Raw genomic sequence first — 24,933 nt, 5'->3', positions numbered from 1 at the left:
GGTCAGCACACGGATGCCACTCATGCTGGGAACCCTGACTATGGCTGGGTGCTGCTGCTGCTTTCTGCAGTATCAGGGGGAGGGGAATCTTCCACTTGTCCAACCTGTTGTACTAACATGAGTTTCCAAAAAAGGCAGAGGGCGGGCCCAGCAAGGATTACAGCAGCAGCAGCTACAAAGAAGCCAGCCTGGCGTGTGGGGTTTCAATGTAACTGGGCGAGAGGCAGAGAGCTGAGCTCTCAGATCCCGTCACAGCCAGGAGGGGGCTTCACCCTGCTAGGAAGCGATTCATACCCAGCCTGGCGGGAAGGCAGACAGCACAGCCTGCGGACCCCTCTCCCCCTGTATCCCGGGATCACTCCTCTTTCTGTGCATGGTGCAGAAGATGAGGGTAAGGAAGGGGGAGCTGCTCTCCCCGGGCTATCATTCCGTGCGCAGGGGGAGGGCATGTGGAGAGCTGGGAGGGCATGTGCAGAGCTGGGAGGGATGGGGGGCATGGGCAGAGCTGGGAGGGATGGGGGGCAGCGGGTAATACAAATGGGGTCTGTTATCGTGACATGCTGCTGTCCTGTCGCGTTCCTTCTGCATACTGTATGTCACTGGGAGAGAGCAATATGGAGTTGGTATTACCTCTTTCTAGTAAAGGGGGCTGCAGCGCGCGTGGGTTAACCCCTTAGCTGCTAAAGGATGTGTCAGGTACTTTCTGAAAACATATATTTAGATTTTTTTTAAAAAATTAATATAGCCCAGAGAAAAAAAGATACCCTGTGAGTTACCCCTTACTCATGGAGGACTTTGTTCTTTTGAAAAAAAATCCATTTAATTGTTTATACCTGGGAGAAAAAAAGTGTATATGTATAAATATATAAATATGTGTGTGTGTGTGTGTGTGGGTGTATATATGTATAATTATTAATATATATATATTGATTACACACCACTAATGCCAGCAATCCTTTGCTTGCCAGCTGCACATACTGTATATTTGCTGCCCCTCTGGCAGATTCTGCACACAGCTCTCTGGAAAGAGTACCACAGTCTTCCTCTCCGGGGCACAGAGGTGCCAGGTCCAGTCCCTGTGTTATGGATGCTGTTTGGGGTTTGCACTTGCTGCCTGTCGGAGTTGCCCTTGAGTTTATGATGCTAAGTACAGGTGCTTGGGAGGTGCTTTTATTTGCTCTGGTTTTGAGCTGCGGAATGTCCCTTTATCTCCCAGCCTGACCGCAGTCAGGGCTATTTCCACTGTTCATGTGGGTTTTCAGGACTTTCTCTCTGCAATAAGGACATGCAGAATGGGAGGTTTGTTTTCAACGCTGCATTGATTCTGTTCGGTTTTTTGATGTTGACATTTCGGGGGTTCTCTATAATATAATAATTATCTCCTGGCTGCAAAACTGGTGGAACCGAGACTGACATTGGTGAAAGAGAAAACATCTGTTGTGTGCTTTGGAAAAGTAATGTGTTGTACGTATATTGATACCAAATAATATCATCACATAATTCTACTTCTGATACAAAGTATGGCTTAATTAGCCCTGCCATACAGACATTTATGGGGTTGATTTCTACATGGTTCATGGTAGGACAGTGTCGATAGCTGTAATAACTAGACAACTCAGATAATGCATTATTGGGCCCACCAACAATATATATATATATTTATATATATATATATATATATATATATATATATATATATATATATATATATATATATATATAATCAAAAACTAAATAGATGATACCGTTCTGTGGCTAACGAAATGCTTTTATTTGTGCGAGCTTTCGAGATACACTGATCTCTTCTTCCGGCGATGTTACAATGAATGAAGCAAGCAAAAGGTGTATATATACACTCACACACACACACACACACACACACACACACACACACACACACATATATATACATACATATATATATATATATATATATATATATATATATATATCAGGTACTGCGATTTAAAAAGCCTCTCTTCTCCATGCTGTTCAAAAAAAAATCTGATGTAATCCTCATCTTACTTTTGGTTGTTGTCTTGGTTTTTTGATATTCATTGGAATCCAGTTGAGAGCCACCTTTGTCCAACTATGGTAATTTCTTCTTGTGATATGTCTGGCCCACTACCATTTAAAAATTTTTCACACGTTTGATGATATCACAGACTTGTTTCATTTGAACCCATTCATTCTTTTCCATTGCTCTTTGGGCGATACCCAACACACATCTCTCCATACTAATTTTGTGCGCTCTGAAGTTTTTTTTCATTATCTCCACATTTAAGCTCCAAGTTTAACATCCGTACGCAAGCACGGGCAGAATACACTGGTCGAACACTTTCTTCTGGAGGTGCAGTGGAAGGTACCCTTGAAAGACTGTCTAGTTTCTTCCAAACGTGCTACGTCCCATCTTCATTCTCCTATTGGTTTAATTCCAATGGTTCTCATCCAATCATACTTGCTGACCATCGTTTTTGACTTTTATAGCTGTATTCCATTTATTTAGATCTTTGCAGAGTTCAGACATTTGTTGAACATCACTTTGCTCTTGCTGAGATTCATATAGAGGCCCACCATCTTACGTTCTATGCCAAGTTCTCTGATTTTATTGCTGGAGGTCTTCTGGATTTATGGCAAAAATAACAATATTGTCTCCAAATAATAAGTGACTCAAGTATTCACTGTTGATTTTGATTTTATTTTTCTTCCCAATTAAATGTCGAACATCTCTTCCTGTTGCTTTGAAACGTTTGCTGACAGGATGTCTCCCTGTCGCACTCCCTTGCTGAACTTCATCTTGCTTGTATCATCATGGAATATAATGGTTGAGGTGGCATTCTCGTAAATGTTCATTGTAATATCAATGTACACTTCTTCGAAACTTTGTCTTATTACATTTAAAACAGCAGAGTCATATTGTATATTTAATTCAATCTACAGATCCAGCAAGTTGGTTACCACTTGTAGCAGCAGTGGTATTTATGAGTGTTTTTATTACATAAACAGGGTTTATTCATTCTTGACTCAAATTAGGCTCTAGTGAAATCAGACATAAACCACTATTTATTCATATAGGTGGTGTAGCAGCATTTTCACAGCAGAAGTGTATTGTGAGTTTTGTTCAGTAGGACTAGATCATACAGTACCATGATACTTTGGCTCTGAAGATCCCATGCTGGCAGCCAACAGGGAATCCACAACATGCAACCCAAAGAAAAGTCCTTAAAAAAAAGCTTCCTCCCCTTTATCGGTATTAAGAACATTCTTTGCTCTTGTGTAAAGAATTCTTCATTACAGTTAGAGATGGTCGGATTTGTGTCCCCTCAGATCGTCCGGTTCCTTTGGTCCGCGGATTTCTGCGAATCCGTCTCAAAAAGGGCGATCTTGTCTTTTGCGGATTTTTAATTTTTTTTTATCACCGACAATACTAATTACAGGCGTGTTCACAGAAAAATAAAAAGGGTTGTGTGTGTGTGTGTGTGTGTGTGTGGCAAGCACGCGCATTGTAAGTTAAACTTCTTTGTGGTGTGTCACTGAAATTGCATTTTGATGTTTTTGATTGAATTAAAGTCTTTTGAGAGTATAATTACAATTTCAGTGACAAAACACAAAGAAGTTTCACTTAAATTGCACGTGCTCGCCACACACACAATGTTTTTTTATCACAAACAATACAATCCGCGGATTCCACAATCCGTTGGAGGATTTGATCCAATCCGCGGAATTAGAAAACCACTGGTGGATTTTAAGAGTGCAATCCACGCAACTGGATTCTTAAAATCCACCAGTGGCTTGCTAAATCCACGGATTGGATTGGTGAAATTCTCCAGCAGATTGCGGATTCCGGGGATTGTATTGTTAAACTTCACCAGCAGATTGTATCCAATGGCGGTTATGGATTAATCCGCACAAATTGAAACTGGAACAATCCGTCTACAGATTTTACACCGCGGAATGGATTTTGAATGGAAAGCTCGGAAAATGCCGCAAAACTGATTTTGACAGTTTTGCCCATCGCTAATTAGTCACCACCAACAGTGACACAATTAACACAGTAATTGTGTTAATCATAGACACTTTAGAATGCAGTAACATATTCATTATAATCCAATTAAAACGACACTCATGTTAGACATTTTGAAAGGTGAGGGGGGGTGGAAACTGAGAAATATTTTTAAAAAAATGATGGTTAGTTGGCAAATTTATCTCTCAAAGATCTAGAGAACACTCTGTTCCAACCCAATCTAAGTTGCACAATCAGAAACCTTACTGAGATAAATGAGACGGATAATACTGCTGACAGAAACCACGTTTGATTTGGGCAACACGAGGGTAGAATGTAACTTCAGCTCAGCTGAATGACGCATGTTTCATTACCTGGCTTGGGAATTGGAGATGCACTCTAATGATTAGGAGACAAGTCAGCGTCTCCTCTCTGCTCCTACTAATAACTCAGTTTGTGTTATACTGTAGCAGATAATGCATCTTTAATTTGCAGATCTGTGCTGTGCTTGCACATGGCTGCCCAGGAAAGGGTCGGAGTGACCTTATATACTGTTATATTGAGCGACATCTCCGCTCTGTCTGGATATTATGCAGGAGAGATGGGGTGAGCCATGCTCTTTGCAGTCTGTGGTTGCAGTTACTTCAGGTGGTTCTTGCAGCGTTTCAGTGCTGACCTTTGTTCCTTTCACTTGCCTTGTTTTACAAAGGAGGGATCATGCTGAGTCCTGGCTTAAAGGGAGAGAGAAGGCTGCTGCAGGAGCTGCTTTGATTTGTGCTTTGAGAGGAGGTTGTTTCCAGTACAAGTATAAACCTCGAGTTTGGCTGTGCATGGGTAACATACAAATTAGTGGCGGATAAGGAAAAATGGACCCACTTTGTCTGTTCATCAGAACATACATCCGGCACAATCCTTTCCATGGCCTGCTTTTTCCCTTTCACCTCTGCTCGTTTTGTTCCCTAAACCTCACTCCAAAGCTCCCATTCTCTTTTCCAAACGTCAAACTTTTTTAAATTATTTCCCTATAATCTCTGCTGAAAAGCTTTTCCATCCCAGAATGTACAGGCATACCTCGCATTAACGTACGCAATGGGTCCAGAGCATGTATGTAAAGCAAAAATGTACTTAAAGTGAAGCACTACCTTTTTGTCCACTTATCGATGCATGTACTGTACTGCAATCGTCATATACGTGTATCACTGATATAAATAACGCATGTGTAACAGGCTCTAGTCTCCCCGCTTGCGCACAGGTTCGGTACAGGTAGGGAGCCGATATTGCTGTTCAGGACGTGCTGACAGGCGCATGCGTGAGTTTTCCTATTGGGCGATATGTCCTTACTCGCGAGTGTACTTAAAGTGAGTGTCCTTAAACCGGGGTATGCCTGTATTCCCTCCCCTCCCCCCCCCCCCACCCAATCATTTCACAGGTTTGTTTAATGCCCCGTTTTGAGACACACTTTTTTTTGTGTTTCTTTCTCTAGGGCTTTGGGCTCAAACCCTAAACCTTTTATATTTTCCTTTTCCATCTGACCATACCCCCTGTATTTTATTTCAGTTAATGTTATCTACTGGACGAAGAATCTTGTTGAAGAACCTAATATGATCCATTAGTGCTTTAAATGTCAAAGTTATAGAAATGACTAGGATTTTAAATTGTGAGAGACCCACTTACTGTACAGGTATAGTTTACCTTCACCCTAATTTACCTGAAACTGAGGAGGGGGCAGGAAGGTACCAGCTGTACTAAATAGGCCCAGATTCAAAATCCTATGCCCGTTACTGTGTTGCATTTCTGATCTGGTTACTTAAATAAATACTACATGTATCACTAAGTCACCTGGACTGCCGGCTATTCATATTTTTCTTTACTGTGTTACACCATTCAATGTGGTTGTGTTTAAATTATGACACTAATTTGCATGATTTTACCCCAATAAAACAATAAAACCCTTAATGGAATTGTGGTTTCACCACAATGCACTATTCAGTAGCTCACATGTAAACAGTGGCGTGTGTGTGTGTGTGTGTGTGTGTGTGTGTGTGTGTGTGTGTGTGTGTGTGTGTGGTGTCTGTGTGTTTTACAGCCTTAAATACATTTCAACTCACTGCTTGTGAAACAGTCTTGGATATTTAACCCTTACAGAGGGATGAGCGGTGCAGTATGGACATTTCACCACATACAGCCAAGCTCATCATTTTGAAATCAGCTAAAACAGGAGTCCTCAGATCTCCCCCCCCCCCCCCCTCATCTTCCAACAGGTGAAGTTTTAAGGATATCCCAGCTTCAGCACAGTGGCTCAGTCAAAGATTGAGCCACCTGTGCTGAAGCATGGACTGATTGGGCCACTGTGCTGAAGCAGGGATATCCTTTAAAAGCTGACCCGTTGGGGGGGCTTGGGGGCTGGAGTTGAGCATCCCTGCTCTAGTCCTTACTGCAGATGTGTAATAACATGCTCAGTAAATGTTTCCAATTTTTAGCGGGTATAAAAGTTGTGGAAATAACAAATTGTCGTATGTGCTTCATATTCAGACAGTGACTTGTACTCCAAAACTATTCACTTCTATATTACATACATATGTTTTATCCCTCTGTGTCCACCCTTACAGTGATCATATATTTCTTAGTGCATAAAAGTACCATAGTTGAGCAAGATCCTATTTGCCTGCAGAATTTTTCTTGGTCACACATCCCTAGTCCTCAATCCCACCAGCGGCCTGTAACCCACCATCCTATAGAAAGCCCTAATGTGACGTGACGACTTTGACGTGAGTTTGAGGGCAATGAAAATGGGACTTGAAATAGGAATCGGCATTGCATGCATTGTGAGAGCCTGCTGGACCACACTCGCTTTTCTCTTTGCTCTGCTAATATACTGTACAGTACAGCACATTTTCAGGAGAAGGTACATTTTCCTGCCCCCAAATGGTGCTCCTTTAACCACAAGGTTAGATGGATTATCACCAGGTGACTAGTTCTATTTAGAATATGGCACTTCTGCTTCACCACGTAGTCTCCGCAGACCGTGAGCCCGTATTGCCTGCGGGTTACTAAGTTACCTGGCTGGGCGTCAGGTGGGATCTGGCTGCGAGCTCCCTGCTGCCCAGTGGCAGGGATGTGAGATGTACATTCCGTGTGATTAATGAGGACACGCGGTGTGCTTGTACTGAGCTATGTTTGTATGTGATCATGCTTCATGTCATAACACAGGCGTTCGTCAGAGAGCCTGGCCGTCCCATTCCAGGCGTGCTTTACATTGGGTGTTTAAAGGTCCATCAGGACACGTTGTTTTTAGAGGTAAGGAATGCTGAAATCCAGTGGAGCGTTCCCCAGAGAGCAGACTGAGGAACAACATGTCACTCTGTGTTAGTCCTTTGCCGGACACACTGCAGCCAACCCTGTTGTATTTGTATTTGTTCAATATTTTTTCCCCCCACAAATTGAAAACTAGATTGGGGTGGTGGGTGTCACCTCTGAGCTAAAACTTGACATCTAAGGCTGGATATCTTTTTAGATGGGAAAGGTATACAGGGATATACCAAATAAGTATACATGGGAAGGATGTTGATCCAGGGATTAATCCGATTGCCAATTCTTGGAGTCAGAAAGGAATTAATTTTTCCCCTTAATGGGGTTTTTTGTTTGCCTGGATCAATAAGTAAGTATAGATATAGGATAAAGTATCTGTTGTCTAAATTTAGCATAGGTTGAACTTGATGGACCTACATCTTTTTTCAACCTCATCTACTATGTAACTATGTAAGTGTGTAACTATGTGATATTTCTAGCTTTGGGGACGCTCGCCCTTCCAGTTCCTGAGATATTTGTAGGTTTTTTTTTCATGATGAGGCCACGTTGTAGTGGGGGGCATCTCTGGGTTGGGGGTGTTACTGGGGCTTTCCTCCAGTAATACTGCATGTTCTGACCCTTTCTTCTCTCTTTCTGTCCCCAAATATGAATATCAACTAAAATAAAGTCAAACAAATCAATCTAAATGTCGCTCAGTAGGGCCAAGTCCAATCCTCAAGGGCCACCAACAGGTCAGGTATTGGGGATATCACTGCTTCAGCACAGGTGGGTCAATCTGATTGAACCAGCTGTGCTGAAGCAGGGATATTCTTAAAGCCTGACCTGTTGGCCACCCCTGCTCTATGTAGAATACAGAATCCCAATTATTGTCACTGCCAATACTTATTTCTTAGTGTACAACTGCCCTACCTGCCCCTGCCTGCCCCTGCTGTCCTGTAACAGCCATTATAAGAGAAACTCCTTCTCTGGGAAAGGCCCTCCCCTGGTTGTTGTTACTGTGGTTTGATGGAAGGGTACCTGTTTTTCTATAGGCAGAAAGATGGTTTTCGGTGGCCGGAAGTGTTTCAGAATCATTGACATACGGTGACATGCTCATTCATCCATAAAAACAAGATATGCCTCTCTGGCGACCACATGCGACCACCAGGTACCCCATTTTGCATTTGCGGTTCCTCGCGTGCGGAATCGGTGGGTTTTCCTCACCATGAAAGTGACTGAGCTCCAGAAATGTCTGTCTCTGATCACTGACCCTTCACAGATAGTTATTGGTTTGGAGCCTTTAGTATTACATTTTGGATGCTCACCGTTTGAAGGACACCAATAAAAAGAAACGCTGGAGAATACTGGGTTGGTATATTTGGATTTGTACTTGTAACAATGAATTTCTATACTGTACGTGTTGCTTACAGTACCATATAGATGAGGCGTTTAAGAGGCATTTCATATACATTGACAATGCCACGTTCAGGGTGATTAACCCCTTTGTTCCTGGTGGAACGAGCATTACACTGTGTAAAAGATGTTAGACACCTAATAAGATTGCAAGCTCCTCGCTGCAGGGACTCCCTTCTCCACATGTCTGATTTTATATTGAGAGTGCTTTTATCTTGGTGCTATTATAATGTCACTGTATTTTAAATGGCGCGCCGGTATTTCTGTTCAGCACTGCATGCATGCTTACAGCCATATAATAACACAGCAATTGTGCTGGATGTAGCAATCTATAAGTGAATAGACTGTACTGTATTGCAGCATAAATATAGCTGTGCAGCATGGAACAGGCACACAACGTCCTCCTGTTTTTAAAGCTCGCTTCCTAGGCTTTACCCAAATGACTTAATAGCCGCACACACCCAAAGACAAGCCGTTCAGCCTGGCTACATTGTTGCTGCCTCAGTCAGTTGTAAGCCTGCAATTAAAGGTTACGAGTTGATGAGAGGGGTGCTGCCAGTTACTGCCGGGCGCTGTCGGGATGGTCTGTGCCCCTGGAACATCCTGTAAAAGGATGCTTTATATTCCTGGTAACAGGTGGAACCTGCCCCAGAGCCCCTGCCCCAGAGCCCCTGCCCCAGAGCCCCTGCCCAGCACATGGAGGTGCCTCTACTGACTTTATAATGTGGCACCTTACAATACAAAAAGGAAGGAAGATGAGACACACGGATTTCCAAAATAAAGAGGTGTATTAAAGCATACACAACGTTTCGACCCTAAGGTCTTTGTGACCGTACAATACACCTCTATGCCCATCTCTTTAGGGCTAAGATATTACAATACAGGCTTCTTCTTTGTATCTCTCATGGGGTGATCCTCACTCACTGCACGGTAATGTTAATAGTATCTATGGGTTCCTTGTCATTGTGAGGTTGTGTCAGTTGTCGGTAAGCAGTGTCCATACTCTGCATTGACCCTCACTTACTTGTAACTAGTCTCACCTTGCAGTAGGTGCTCGTGCTCACTGGAAGTTGTTACTTATGGAAGGAGTTGCCCCCTCATTTGCACGAGTCCCACTCTTTGGGAGCCAGTTTCACTCATGGGAAAGAGTGGCACTCAATGAGTCCCACCACACAGTGCTGGACTCTCACAGTCCAAACTCAATGTAACCAGAACCATTTTAATACCATTTCTTGTTAAAGAAACCCCACAGATTAGGTTTGCTTGGAGATTATTAGCTTTGTGTAAGATAGGATTGTGGCTATGAGGAATTAATAGGGATAGTGAAATAACTGAGGCAGCGCTAAGCCGGGCAATAAATTACCATGTGTGACTCAGAACATCTTTTAGTGTAAAGGGGTATTCAATCTTACCATACAAGCTTCACTGACCAATGAAAACAGGCGCCATTGGTGACATCATTAATAGAGCGGTTACACGTGTTGCGAAGTTGTGAACAACACTACTTGGACCTTTGAGACCAAACAGTTGACATGTTATGGGGTGATGCGTCTGTTACTATGCAAAGTTATCTCTCCCTCTGCAAACCCATTTGCTTTTAATTCCAGCACTCATTTAGCACTGGGTGATTTTCTCCCTGAAGGGAACTATGCACAAATGTATATGATAAACCAGTAAGTTCTTTACCATGGTGTTGTAGATCTGGGTGTGACGGTTTTCATGTCAACATTAAATCCATGACGTTTAAGCTTTACAAAATGTAGAAGGGACATTTTAACTGCTTATTTCCAAAACCCGGAACTGCACTGAGAACGTTTACCTGCCACTTCTTCCAGGTAGAGTTGTATATAGACAGGTAACCTTGGCTGAAAAGGTCCTCCTGTTACATTCCTGAGCTGTAAATAGCAACAAGCCATGATGTTACCTAACAAAACAAAGATAGAGTACCTGACCTTGGACTTTAAATGCTTTACTTACTGTAACCAGACTGCATTCCATCCTCTGAAGAAAACACACTTGGATAAAACAAATTGGACACTGAAATCCGAGAGACTTTCTGCCACAGTACACAAGCCCTTCCTTTAATAATGCAAATAGCAATAGAATGTGCATTTGTACACATTCCAGGTGCCTGTAGCAGTGAGGAGCTGCAGAATGTGCCCTTCCAGCCAAGTTTGTAGAATCTCACCGCGTTAGTAGGCATTCGTCATTTCTTCACCCAGTGCATCGAAAGGAATGCAGGATTGCATGATGTACTCCGTCAGAAATACTGCTGGGGACGTCATCAGAATAACTATATAATATATTTCAAACAATAAGGCACAGTGACATAAGCGTGGTCGCCACTATTAAACATGATACCACCATGGCTTCCAATGCTGCAATAAATCTATTGACATTCTGTCTAATCCCATTAAGAGCACATTATAATCAGCTCTGTATATCAATAGGGACCCACAGTGCTTTAATGAAGGCAGATAGGGACTGGGGGGGGGCTAGCAAGCTACATGTAGGGGGTCTCTAACTCTTGGGGTCTGTAGGGTGAAAGAGATAACTGGGATGAAAGGACCAAAAGTCCCATGCAGTGTCTCTTCCTCTTCACCTTCATCTCCCCCTCCCACTTCCCCTCCTAATATTGATATACAGAGACCTGAGGTATATACAACCTATCATTGAGGCTGTCCCGGTCTTTATAGGCTAATAGAGATATACAGTGACCTGAAGGATATACAGCACATTCAGTCTGTCCCCCATTGCAGGATTTTATCTGACAGAATCTTTATTGCTGTGAGATCGTTACTCTATTTGTATATTACAGCATTTTAGTTACCGCATTGGTGCTGGGAAAACAGATTTTTTTTTTATTTGCAGCGATGTACAGTATTATTTATATCAAGTTGCTGTAGTTGAGATTTCGAGCCCCTGCAAATCTCCCGTTCACATGTGAGCAGGATGTGATGTGCCCAGACTCCCCAGCTCTGTGCGGACGCCAGGACGTGCGCCTTCTGTTACCTGCTAGTAACGAGGGGCCCGAGGCAATTTCCTCTCTCACCTTTGCAGCACATTGTGTAATATACGTGGTGTGTTATAGGCAGCAGAAGCAATTGTGTGCTTTAATTAAACAGGAAATTGTACAGTCCTTATTTAAGCTCTATGCTGCCAGGTATTGGTGACATTAAAGAGCAGTGTTTCAGGCCCATGCGGCAGGGAAGGGGTTAAAGTAGATAGGCCATCTTTTCATTTTCTCTACCTTCTGGGATATAGTTAATTCATCTACATTCTACGTGGCTCTAGGACAGGGGTGGACAAGTCCAGTCCTCAAGGGCCACCAGCAGATCAGGTATTAAGGATATCCCTGCTTCAGCATAGGTGGCTCAGTCGTTGCCTTCGACTGAGCCACTGATTGGGCCACCTGTGCTGAAGCAGGGATATCCCTAATACCTGGCCTGTTGGTGGCCCCTGAGGACTGAAGTTGGCCACCCCTGCTCTAGGATGATACAGAGGGTTACTTATCAAAGACTCCCGTCTAGTAAACGGGAGGAGGCTGTTACCCCTCTCTTCTGGCTCCATGTCACCCGGCAGCATCCAGTCTCCATGACCAGCCCCTATAGATTCTGCCTTTCTCTTTCAGGAAAGTATGCCACAGACACCTATATTTCCCAGCATGCTCGGCTCCACCTGTAGCGGCCAGGTGCAGCCAGAAATGGGGGAGCAGTGCGGAGATCCTGTGTACCAAGACGGCAGCCTGGTGTCGGGGTCCCTGGAAGCCTTGATTGAGCGTCTCGTGCCCACAGTGGATTATTATCCAGATGTAAGTAGCCTGTTGGATATTTGCCATTCCTGTTCTTTAATCATTCCTCTTGCTGAAGTAGATGGCGCAATGTGCCAGCCATTTATGGTGACACTGCAAGAACGGCGTTGCCAAATTGGGCAAGTTTTGCCGTTTCAGCATTAGTAGTATATCTTCCAGAGTAAGCTAAAATAAGCTCATCGTGTCATCATTGTGTAAATGAACAAGGGCCCCTAGAGCTCCATCCCCTACTGTAATATAACATGGCAATATGGGGTATTTTAATATCTCTCACGTTGAGCTGGTGCATTGAACTGCCATTGCCCTCTGTCTCCCAGCAATACCCAACAGGAGAGCCCATCCTGCTAGCAAAGGGTGCTGCCAGTTACTGTAGTGTGGAGGAGTTAGGGGGCACTGGTTGGCACACAGTGGGCGGCACCATCTGTAATTGTTAATTATTGGAAAATCTCCAACCAAATCTCTTATTTGGTTTCCACTCTCCAAGCTCTAGATGACTGGACATGTTTGATCATACTCAGCATAGCTTTATGTTGCTGCATGTAAACTGTCAGAGGCAATGAAGGGATTAACATAGAAGGCAACGTGTTGATTTTAAGTCATGATGGTGGGGACCACACATTGAATATGGCTTCATGTCCTGACTCAGCAGAATGGATCCTTCACTTATCAGCCCCCCATATTGTAGCATACCCATGGCCAGCTCTCTCTTTTCCAATGGGTCCCTGTTTACCCCCTGCCTGCTGCAGGAACGGAATGTGCTTTCTCTGATCCCTTTCTCCAAATACCCCATGGATGTAAGAGGTCAGAGAAGCCGCTGTGCTTCCAGACATGAGCACATTCCTGCTCCGCACTAGAACATCCTACTTCCAGTTTGTCTCATTGCTCCTTTTTGTCTGTATGATGGATGATGTTGCTAGGAAACCATGCTAAAGAGTGCAGCCCTTTCCCCATATGGAGTCCCATTGGCCTTTGTGTATCAGTACAAGGACTTCGCATGTCGGTTATTGTTTCTTAACCCCTTTCCTGCCAGAAAGGCCAACAATGTGTTGCTCTGCTTTCTATTGACTATACCACACACAATGGAGCAAATTGAAGACGTGCCATGCAAAAATGAAGGCACCCCATTATATTGTGTATGAATTAGCTCCAGCCCTAACACCTTCTTTTGCTCCATATAAATCCCCCCCCCCATAAAGTTCAGCTGTAGTACTGCAATGAAACAGATAAGTAATGAAATAGAGAACATGCTCCCAAATTCAGACTGAAAACGCCGCCCATTTTCAGCATAGAATCTCTATTCTTGCTCTGTCTCAGAAAACCCCATTAAAATCACTAGGGAGGGAGCAGAGCCAGCTCTGATAAAACGGACTGTGGGAAAAAGCATTGTAAAGCAAACAGGACGAAGCAAACACGCAGTGCAGAGGGGGTGCAGAGGGGAGCCAAGACAAACCCAGGCAGAATCCGCTCATTTCAACAGGGCAGTCATTCCACCCGTTAAGCATAACTGGCCCCCAGGGGTAATTACAGGTGTGGCATGCATTTAACCCCTTCACTGCCAGAGGGGCCTGTATCACATTGCTGGCAAAGAGGTTAAATTTGGCCCACTGAAAGGTGTCACAACCTGCATCAAATCTAGGGAAATCTGCAAACTGGGTAAATATCTGTAACGTACAAAGTCAGACAGTTTCCCCCACAAAATGGGGAGTGTGGGTACAATGTTGTTGTGTGTAAACTGAAGGGACCATTTACAAATCATTTCATCACTACAGTGCTTTGCTCCTGTGGGCTGCAAATCGGGTCCCAAACTTGCAATTTGCTTGTTTTGCAGAATTAGTTCGGCAGGTGACAGGCATTAAACCCTTGCCAATTTTTTCACAATGCTATGTTTCCCCCTGTGCCGGTGAAGAAAGCTGCTAAAGATTAGGAGGCGATGTATCAAATGTCATAGGACTGGAAGGTAGACATTGTTCCCTATGTTCAAACATGTCCTTCTGTGTCTCAGAGAACCTATATCTTCACCTTCTTGCTGAGTTCCCGTGTCTTCATCCACCCGCACGAGATCCTCGCCAAGGTGGGGCAGATCTGCATCAAGCAGAAGCAGCAGCTGGAATCTGGCACAGAGGCGGACAAGGTAAGGGGGGCTCAAGCAGTCAATCAGGGTCAGCCCTTAAGGTGGGGGCATTGGGAGAACCATGAGGTTATTTATACGCCTACAAAAGAGAGAGTTGGGGTATGATACTTTTTATTGGGCCACCAAGTAGTTGATGCTACAAGCTTTCCAACCTCTCCGCAGAGACATCCCCGATTAAGGATCCCCAGAGGTTGGAAAGCTTGTAACATATTAACTACTTGTTGGTCCAATAACAAGTATCATACCCCCTCCTCCCTCTCCCTCCCTTGTTCCTTTGTTACTACATGAGTCACTTTTATAAATGGTTGTGTACCTTTGCATGTATTACCCAGAATCCCTGGCTGCAGTGGAAGCACTGTATGCCTAAGAGATAATGGGGAAGGGCAGGGTTGCAGACCTGGCTGGGACGTGAATGTGCTCACAAGTGGTATTTTTCTTTGCTATAAATAGTTGGAGAATGTTTATAGCACTTGTTGACGTAACATCTGTCTGCTTGCACTGAGATCTAATTAACTTAATTACGTCATTACTCCTGCTCTCTCTGTACGTGTCGTACCATGGCCACCTAGATTGCTAGTTCTTTGGGCCAGGGATCTCAAGCATTAGTACCTTGTAGATATCTGTGCATAGATGAGAGGTTGTATGGAGCTATGCAGGGCTGCAGCGCAGGAATGAACCTGTCCTAACAAGCATGTGAAATCTGGCTATGAGCCCACCTTATAACAGCCCTGCTCATCTTCAGATAACCCCTAGCTAACCCCCATGGCCGTCGCATCTCATTGCTCCCCTCTCCTAAGCTGGCTGGCATGTGACATTTTCTGCTCACAGCAGCATCCGCGGAAAACAGTTTGCTCAGCTTTCCCAGCGCCGGAGAGCGGTCCTTCCCTTGGCTGGGTGCCTGGGACACAGAGACACGTACAGTGATACTTGACATTCCTGCTGTCTTCTATGGGACGTAAATGATGCAGAGTCAACGCAGTGCTCAGCCAGCTGTCCATATACTGCATACTATATGCACATCGTGTGTGTGTAGAGATACTCCACATCATCATGCAACACGCCGTGTTAATACTCAGGCAGCATGAACCTTTTGTGTCATTAACCACGCAGCTGTGCACTAGAAACGTAGTCACTGCCTTGCGTATTGTATTGTATGTCTTTATTTATATAGCACCAAAAGTGTACTCAGCGCTTCACAAAGAATACAGTACCGGGAATTCTAATTATACAATAAGTGCAGCAAAATCAGACAATAGGAAAGGAAATCCCTGCCTCGAAGAGCTTACAATCAGACTCTTCTGGCCGAGATAGGACTAAAAGTCGCTTCAAGTTTATGACACATGGGGGAGTTTCCAAGACGCACAAGTGAAAGCGGTAGTGTGTGTTTGTATTTTCCAAATGCAGCTTACCTCTTGTGTATTAATATTGTCCCGTGTGACATGTAGTCTGGTGGAGAGATGAGGGGGAGTCTAATGGGGACTTTCACAGCGTGACTAGTGCCTTCCACAGGGGCTGATGTAGCCCGCAAACAGAAACTTCCCTATTTCTACGCCGCTTACACCTCACATCCGGCAACCTTTCCGCTGGCTGTGAAAGCCACATTAACCAAATGCATAAAGTGCAAGTTCTCCTCTCCTGGAGCTGTCTGTTGTTTTATATTTCCCTTCCAAGAGGGACCTGCCACAGAGTCGTGCACTGTATGGCATGTCCTCTGGCATGGTACGTGTTTCAAGGACATGAGCAGAGTTATTGTACCAGGAACAAATAGTGAGCAAAACAGCTATCTAAAGTCTCAAACCCTCTTTGCGCTTTTAACTTAAGTATCAAGGCAATTTTTTTTAGCAAGGTTTACACAAACAGCCTGATCTAAACTTGTCACCAATGCATTACTGTACTTTTCTCCAGTTGTTGGGAGGAGTTACAAGATACCAATATTATAAGCGGATATATCACATTTTGCACCTCTGCACATTATTGTGTCTCTGTTTCTTGTTGCATCCTAACGTCCACCGGGGATGAGATGGTGAAAACGGCCCAAACTCACCATCTGCTGTTATCTAAGGAACTGATTAACAACCTTCATAATGTGGCACACCATGAGCGAATATACCTGTGCAGTGCAGCAAAATGAAGATTTATTTGCCCTGATACATACACCCTTCTGGGTGAGGAGCCAAGTTCTGAGTTCCTGAATTGTTCCAAATGTTTTGAGTGAGAGAACCGTGGAATCCGTACCAACCTTTACCTTCTGGTACAGAAAAACAAACACAGGTTCTGTGCCAAGCACCGACGTTTCAAACCTGAAACTCAAGAAGGGAAAGTCATGTATTGCAGGCTTGCCTGTCGGTGAAAGGGTTAATGTCACATGACTTGACCTGTTGTAGTGTCACTGAGGCAGAAGCCTGTTCCTCCCACTGACGTACTGTATGACACACAAGCTTAAGGAACCTGTGACTCATTGAGTGTACACCCCTCACTGCACCGTGACACAGAGACCGACAGACAGCAGGGCCCACCCCACCCACCGTAAAGTGATAAGCAAACATCACAGAGCCGTGGTCTCATTACAGGGTGTTTGTGCTCCATCTAAACACCGTGCATCAAGATATATTAGAGGCAGAAACCCACTTATCAACTTAAAGTTACAATCCAACAAGTTTGCTTCAATTTGTGACGCTTGTGACGCTTGTGTTGCTTTTCTGGCAGTGAAAGGGTTATTGGTTGTTTAAAAAAAACCATTCTTTAAGTTAACGCCTTTTGGTCAAAGTTACAGATACATTTTTAAGAGTCCATATAGGTCAACCTATCTGCTGAGTTTAACGATGAAGTATGTGATTAGGTCACATACTTAAGTCACCTGGTTTAGTGGCACTGCACCTTAAACTAAAATGAGTATATTGAGCTAAGGCAGTAACTTCTCACTTGCCACGGAGATAAGTTTGCTGTTCTTCTACTGTGTGGCTGTCCGTGTTTAATCATTCAGAAAAATCAGCGCACCGTTAGAAAGCAAAATAAATATATTCATAACTTTGTAATGGCTTATGGAGTGGGTGGGGGAGGGAGGTTGCCCCTACCCTAAATAAAGGCCATCCCGAAAAAATAGCCGCAAACAATAATTACATTGAAAGAAAGATCTGTAGTAACATACAGATGAAGTGGCTTTAATACAGCCAGCTGTGCGGTGACTGGTGTAAACACATCTATTCAGCAAGGAGGAAAAACTCAACTCGGGCTGTAATTTAGAACAAACAGAGATAAGAGATAACAGTCATGCTGTAAAAACTTGGACTGGAGAGCGGTTTTGTCAAATAGATCATTTTTTCTTTAACCAAAAAGTACGACTGTAAATGTGTAATTAAAAAAAGGAAGGAAAAAGTAGTGGTACTCTGGGTGTGAAAATAAGAACCATCACACTCTGACCGCAGCAATGATAGCGTAATGTTCTATGTATTAAGTGGCAGAAAGATCCCCCACGGCTGCAGATGGTGCTACGTTATTGGGTTGGAACAGTCCATTTCTCTCAACACATGAAACATTGTGACACAATACTTCCAGTGGCTTCAGTGGTACTTCCACTAATCTCTGTCTCTACCCCTCCCTCCTTCCCAGGCCAAACTCAAGTCCTTCGCTGCCAAGATCATCCAGCTGCTGAAGGAATGGACGGAAACGTTCCCCTTTGACTTCCAGGATGAGCGAGCCAGGAAAGAGCTGAAAGAGATTGCACAGAGGATCAGCCAGTGTGACGAGGTGAGAGGACCTGTCACTGCCGCCCGTGCTATCCTCACCTGTTTCATAAGAACCTGGCCCTTTATCCCTCCCTCCCTGCTCTGACGGGAGGCGGACATGCCTGCTTCGTTTTCTGCTTGTGACTGGGTCAAACTTGGAGAGATTGTTAATTGATTTTCTTACATTTGACACAGATCGTTAGCCATGCAGCTCACATCACCTCAGACCTGACACATTAGTTTCACTCAAGTCAAAGCACATAGATGTCACCATTAGACACAACTCGTGGTAATATGTCTCTCCTCCTTAAAAGCTGACGCACACTGTGCGTAATAGCAGCAGAGAACGCTGATGGGATGATTGCGGCTACGAGACTCGGATGGAAATTCCTCCCTCTGTGCCAGTTGTTCTTTGACATTCCCTTGATACATAGACCCCAGGAACTTGGAATCCTATCTCACAAGCCCTGTCCTTCCTTCATGTACTCCTTTGTATGGCTCCTCTGTGCGCTGTACACTGCAGGCTCCTCTGTGCGCTGTACACTGCAGGCTCCTCTGTGCGCTGTACACTGCAGGCTCCTCTGTGCGCTGTACACTGCAGGCTCCTCTGTGCGCTGTACACTGCAGGCTCCTCTGTGCATTGTACACTGCAGGCTCCTCTGTGCGCTGTACACTGCAGGCTCCTCTGTGCGCTGTACGCTGCAGGCTCCTCTGTGCGCTGTACGCTGCAGGCTCCTCTGTGCGCTGTACACTGCAGGCTCCTCTGTGCGCTGTACACTGCAGGCTCCTCTGTGCACTGTACACTGCAGGCTCCTCTGTGCGCTGTACACTGCAGGCTCCTCTGTGCACTGTACACTGCAGGCTCCTCTCTGCGCTGTACACTGCAGGCTCCTCTGTGCGCTGTACACTGCAGGCTCCTCTGTGCGCTGTACACTGCAGGCTCCTCTGTGCGCTGTACACTGCAGGCTCCTCTGTGCGCTGTACACTGCAGGCTCCTCTGTGCGCTGTACACTGCAGGCTCCTCTGTGCGCTGTACACTGCAGGCTCCTCTGTGCGCTGTACACTGCAGGCTCCTCTGTGCACTGTACACTGCAGGCTCCTCTCTGCGCTGTACACTGCAGGCTCCTCTGTGCGCTGTACACTGCAGGCTCCTCTGTGCGCTGTACACTACAGGCTCCTCTGTGCGCTGTACACTGCAGGCTCCTCTGTGCGCTGTACACTGCAGGCTCCTCTGTGCGCTGTACACTGCAGGCTCCTCTGTGCGCTGTACACTGCAGGCTCCTCTGTGCACTGTACACTGCAGGCTCCTCTGTGCGCTGTACACTGCAGGCTCCTCTCTGCGCTGTACACTGCAGGCTCCTCTGTGCACTGTACACTGCAGGCTCCTCTGTGCACTGTACACTGCAGGCTCCTCTGTGCACTGTACACTGCAGGCTCCTCTGTGCGCTGTACGCTGCAGGCTCCTCTGTGCGCTGTACACTGCAGGCTCCTCTGTGCATTGTACACTGCAGGCTCCTCTGTGCGCTGTACACTGCAGGCTCCTCTGTGCGCTGTACACTGCAGGCTCCTCTGTGCGCTGTACACTGCAGGCTCCTCTGTGCGCTGTACGCTGCAGGCTCCTCTGTGCGCTGTACACTGCAGGCTCCTCTCTGCGCTGTACACTGCAGGCTCCTCTGTGCGCTGTACACTGCAGGCTCCTCTGTGCGCTGTACACTGCAGGCTCCTCTGTGCGCTGTGCACTGCAGGCTCCTCTGTGCGCTGTACACTGCAGGCTCCTCTGTGCATTGTACACTGCAGGCTCCTCTGTGCGCTGTACGCTGCAGGCTCCTCTGTGCGCTGTACGCTGCAGGCTCCTCTGTGCGCTGTACGCTGCAGGCTCCTCTCTGCGCTGTACACTGCAGGCTCCTCTGTGCGCTGTACACTGCAGGCTCCTCTGTGCGCTGTACACTGCAGGCTCCTCTGTGCGCTGTACACTGCAGGCTCCTCTGTGCGCTGTACGCTGCAGGCTCCTCTGTGCGCTGTACGCTGCAGGCTCCTCTGTGCGCTGTACACTGCAGGCTCCTCTGTGCGCTGTACACTGCAGGCTCCTCTGTGCGCTGTACACTGCAGGCTCCTCTGTGCGCTGTACACTGCAGGCTCCTCTGTGCACTGCAGGCTCCTCTGTGCACTGTACACTGCAGGCTCCTCTGTGCGCTGTGCACTGCAGGCTCCTCTCTGCGCTGTACACTGCAGGCTCCTCTGTGCACTGTACACTGCAGGCTCCTCTCTGCGCTGCACACTGCAGGCTCCTCTGTGCGCTGCACACTGCAGGCTCCTCTGTGCGCTGCACACTGCAGGCTCCTCTGTGCGCTGTACACTGCAGGCTCCTCTGTGCGCTGTACACTGCAGGCTCCTCTCTGCGCTGTACACTGCAGGCTCCTCTATGCGCTGTACACTGCAGGCTCCTCTGTGCGCTGTACACTGCAGGCTCCTCTGTGCGCTGTACACTGCAGGCTCCTCTGTGCGCTGTACACTGCAGGCTCCTCTGTGCGCTGTACACTGCAGGCTCCTCTGTGCGCTGTACACTGCAGGCTCCTCTGTGCGCTGTACACTGCAGGCTCCTCTGTGCGCTGTACGCTGCAGGCTCCTCTGTGCGCTGTACACTGCAGGCTCCTCTGTGCGCTGTACGCTGCAGGCTCCTCTGTGCGCTGTACACTGCAGGCTCCTCTGTGCGCTGTACGCTGCAGGCTCCTCTGTGCGCTGTACGCTGCAGGCTCCTCTGTGCGCTGTACACTGCAGGCTCCTCTGTGCGCTGTACACTGCAGGCTCCTCTGTGCGCTGTACACTGCAGGCTCCTCTGTGCGCTGTACACTGCAGGCTCCTCTGTGCGCTGTACACTGCAGGCTCCTCTGTGCGCTGTACACTGCAGGCTCCTCTGTGCGCTGTACACTGCAGGCTCCTCTGTGCGCTGTACACTGCAGGCTCCTCTGTGCGCTGTACACTGCAGGCTCCTCTGTGCGCTGTACACTGCAGGCTCCTCTGTGCGCTGTACACTGCAGGCTCCTCTGTGCGCTGTACACTGCAGGCTCCTCTGTGCGCTGTACACTGCAGGCTCCTCTGTGCGCTGTACACTGCAGGCTCCTCTGTGCGCTGTACGCTGCAGGCTCCTCTGTGCGCTGTACGCTGCAGGCTCCTCTGTGCGCTGTACGCTGCAGGCTCCTCTGTGCGCTGTACACTGCAGGCTCCTCTGTGCGCTGTACACTGCAGGCTCCTCTGTGCGCTGTACACTGCAGGCTCCTCTGTGCGCTGTACACTGCAGGCTCCTCTGTGCACTGCAGGCTCCTCTGTGCACTGTACACTGCAGGCTCCTCTGTGCGCTGTGCACTGCAGGCTCCTCTCTGCGCTGTACACTGCAGGCTCCTCTGTGCACTGTACACTGCAGGCTCCTCTCTGCGCTGCACACTGCAGGCTCCTCTGTGCGCTGCACACTGCAGGCTCCTCTGTGCGCTGCACACTGCAGGCTCCTCTGTGCGCTGTACACTGCAGGCTCCTCTGTGCGCTGTACACTGCAGGCTCCTCTCTGCGCTGTACACTGCAGGCTCCTCTATGCGCTGTACACTGCAGGCTCCTCTGTGCGCTGTACACTGCAGGCTCCTCTGTGCGCTGTACACTGCAGGCTCCTCTGTGCGCTGTACACTGCAGGCTCCTCTGTGCGCTGTACACTGCAGGCTCCTCTGTGCGCTGTACACTGCAGGCTCCTCTGTGCGCTGTACACTGCAGGCTCCTCTGTGCGCTGTACGCTGCAGGCTCCTCTGTGCGCTGTACACTGCAGGCTCCTCTGTGCGCTGTACGCTGCAGGCTCCTCTGTGCGCTGTACACTGCAGGCTCCTCTGTGCGCTGTACGCTGCAGGCTCCTCTGTGCGCTGTACGCTGCAGGCTCCTCTGTGCGCTGTACACTGCAGGCTCCTCTGTGCGCTGTACACTGCAGGCTCCTCTGTGCGCTGTACACTGCAGGCTCCTCTGTGCGCTGTACACTGCAGGCTCCTCTCTGCGCTGTACACTGCAGGCTCCTCTGTGCGCTGTACACTGCAGGCTCCTCTGTGCGCTGTACACTGCAGGCTCCTCTGTGCGCTGTACACTGCAGGCTCCTCTGTGCGCTGTACACTGCAGGCTCCTCTCTGCGCTGTACACTGCAGGCTCCTCTCTGCGCTGTACACTGCAGGCTCCTCTGTGCGCTGTACACTGCAGGCTCCTCTGTGCGCTGTACACTGCAGGCTCCTCTGTGCGCTGTGCACTGCAGGCTCCTCTGTGCACTGTACACTGCAGGCTCCTCTCTGCGCTGCACACTGCAGGCTCCTCTGTGCGCTGCACACTGCAGGCTCCTCTGTGCGCTGCACACTGCAGGCTCCTCTGTGCGCTGTACACTGCAGGCTCCTCTGTGCGCTGTACACTGCAGGCTCCTCTCTGCGCTGTACACTGCAGGCTCCTCTATGCGCTGTACACTGCAGGCTCCTCTGTGCGCTGTACACTGCAGGCTCCTCTGTGCGCTGTACACTGCAGGCTCCTCTGTGCGCTGTACACTGCAGGCTCCTCTGTGCGCTGTACACTGCAGGCTCCTCTGTGCGCTGTACACTGCAGGCTCCTCTGTGCGCTGTACACTGCAGGCTCCTCTGTGCGCTGTACGCTGCAGGCTCCTCTGTGCGCTGTACACTGCAGGCTCCTCTGTGCGCTGTACGCTGCAGGCTCCTCTGTGCGCTGTACACTGCAGGCTCCTCTGTGCGCTGTACGCTGCAGGCTCCTCTGTGCGCTGTACGCTGCAGGCTCCTCTGTGCGCTGTACACTGCAGGCTCCTCTGTGCGCTGTACACTGCAGGCTCCTCTGTGCGCTGTACACTGCAGGCTCCTCTGTGCGCTGTACACTGCAGGCTCCTCTGTGCGCTGTACACTGCAGGCTCCTCTGTGCGCTGTACACTGCAGGCTCCTCTGTGCGCTGTACACTGCAGGCTCCTCTGTGCGCTGTACACTGCAGGCTCCTCTGTGCGCTGTACACTGCAGGCTCCTCTGTGCGCTGTACACTGCAGGCTCCTCTATGCGCTGTACACTGCAGGCTCCTCTGTGCGCTGTACACTGCAGGCTCCTCTGTGCGCTGTACACTGCAGGCTCCTCTGTGCGCTGTACACTGCAGGCTCCTCTGTGCGCTGTACGCTGCAGGCTCCTCTGTGCGCTGTACGCTGCAGGCTCCTCTGTGCGCTGTACACTGCAGGCTCCTCTGTGCGCTGTACACTGCAGGCTCCTCTGTGCGCTGTACACTGCAGGCTCCTCTGTGCGCTGTACACTGCAGGCTCCTCTGTGCACTGCAGGCTCCTCTGTGCACTGTACACTGCAGGCTCCTCTGTGCGCTGTGCACTGCAGGCTCCTCTCTGCGCTGTACACTGCAGGCTCCTCTGTGCACTGTACACTGCAGGCTCCTCTCTGCGCTGCACACTGCAGGCTCCTCTGTGCGCTGCACACTGCAGGCTCCTCTGTGCGCTGCACACTGCAGGCTCCTCTGTGCGCTGTACACTGCAGGCTCCTCTGTGCGCTGTACACTGCAGGCTCCTCTCTGCGCTGTACACTGCAGGCTCCTCTATGCGCTGTACACTGCAGGCTCCTCTGTGCGCTGTACACTGCAGGCTCCTCTGTGCGCTGTACACTGCAGGCTCCTCTGTGCGCTGTACACTGCAGGCTCCTCTGTGCGCTGTACACTGCAGGCTCCTCTGTGCGCTGTACACTGCAGGCTCCTCTGTGCGCTGTACACTGCAGGCTCCTCTGTGCGCTGTACGCTGCAGGCTCCTCTGTGCGCTGTACACTGCAGGCTCCTCTGTGCGCTGTACGCTGCAGGCTCCTCTGTGCGCTGTACGCTGCAGGCTCCTCTGTGCGCTGTACGCTGCAGGCTCCTCTGTGCGCTGTACGCTGCAGGCTCCTCTGTGCGCTGTACACTGCAGGCTCCTCTGTGCGCTGTACACTGCAGGCTCCTCTGTGCGCTGTACACTGCAGGCTCCTCTGTGCGCTGTACACTGCAGGCTCCTCTGTGCGCTGTACACTGCAGGCTCCTCTGTGCGCTGTACACTGCAGGCTCCTCTGTGCGCTGTACACTGCAGGCTCCTCTGTGCGCTGTACACTGCAGGCTCCTCTGTGCGCTGTACACTGCAGGCTCCTCTGTGCGCTGTACACTGCAGGCTCCTCTGTGCGCTGTACACTGCAGGCTCCTCTGTGCGCTGTACACTGCAGGCTCCTCTATGCGCTGTACACTGCAGGCTCCTCTGTGCGCTGTACACTGCAGGCTCCTCTGTGCGCTGTACACTGCAGGCTCCTCTGTGCGCTGTACGCTGCAGGTTCCTCTGTGCGCTGTACGCTGCAGGCTCCTCTATGCGCTGTACACTGCAGGCTCCTCTGTGCGCTGTACACTGCAGGCTCCTCTGTGCGCTGTACGCTGCAGGCTCCTCTGTGCGCTGTACGCTGCAGGCTCCTCTGTGCGCTGTACACTGCAGGCTCCTCTGTGCGCTGTACGCTGCAGGCTCCTCTGTGCGCTGTACTCTGCAGGC

General features: G+C 48.4%; 1 protein-coding gene across 4 annotated transcripts in view; it reads left to right on the top strand.

Moving 5' to 3' along the window:
* The window catches only part of RASGEF1A (RasGEF domain family member 1A), a 218,498-nt gene that overhangs the window by 174,613 nt on the left and 18,952 nt on the right, over positions 1-24,933 (top strand). For 2 of the 4 annotated variants that reach the window (XM_075610427.1, XM_075610428.1), the window contains 3 exons: positions 12,336-12,515; positions 14,518-14,646; positions 18,256-18,393. In XM_075610427.1, coding sequence (XP_075466542.1) covers positions 12,342-12,515; positions 14,518-14,646; positions 18,256-18,393 — 441 coding nt within the window. In that variant the 5' untranslated portion in view covers positions 12,336-12,341. Of the gene's footprint in view, positions 1-172; positions 392-1,445; positions 1,465-12,335; positions 12,516-14,517; positions 14,647-18,255; positions 18,394-24,933 lie in introns of those variants that run through there. The other 2 variants (XM_075610426.1, XM_075610429.1) reach the window with 2 other exon arrangements.

This window comes from Ascaphus truei, chromosome 8, assembly GCF_040206685.1.
Source record: "Ascaphus truei isolate aAscTru1 chromosome 8, aAscTru1.hap1, whole genome shotgun sequence".
NCBI lineage: Eukaryota > Metazoa > Chordata > Amphibia > Anura > Ascaphidae > Ascaphus > Ascaphus truei.
Note: the sequence above shows the minus strand (reverse complement) of the source record. Positions and strands in the feature narration are given on the sequence as shown.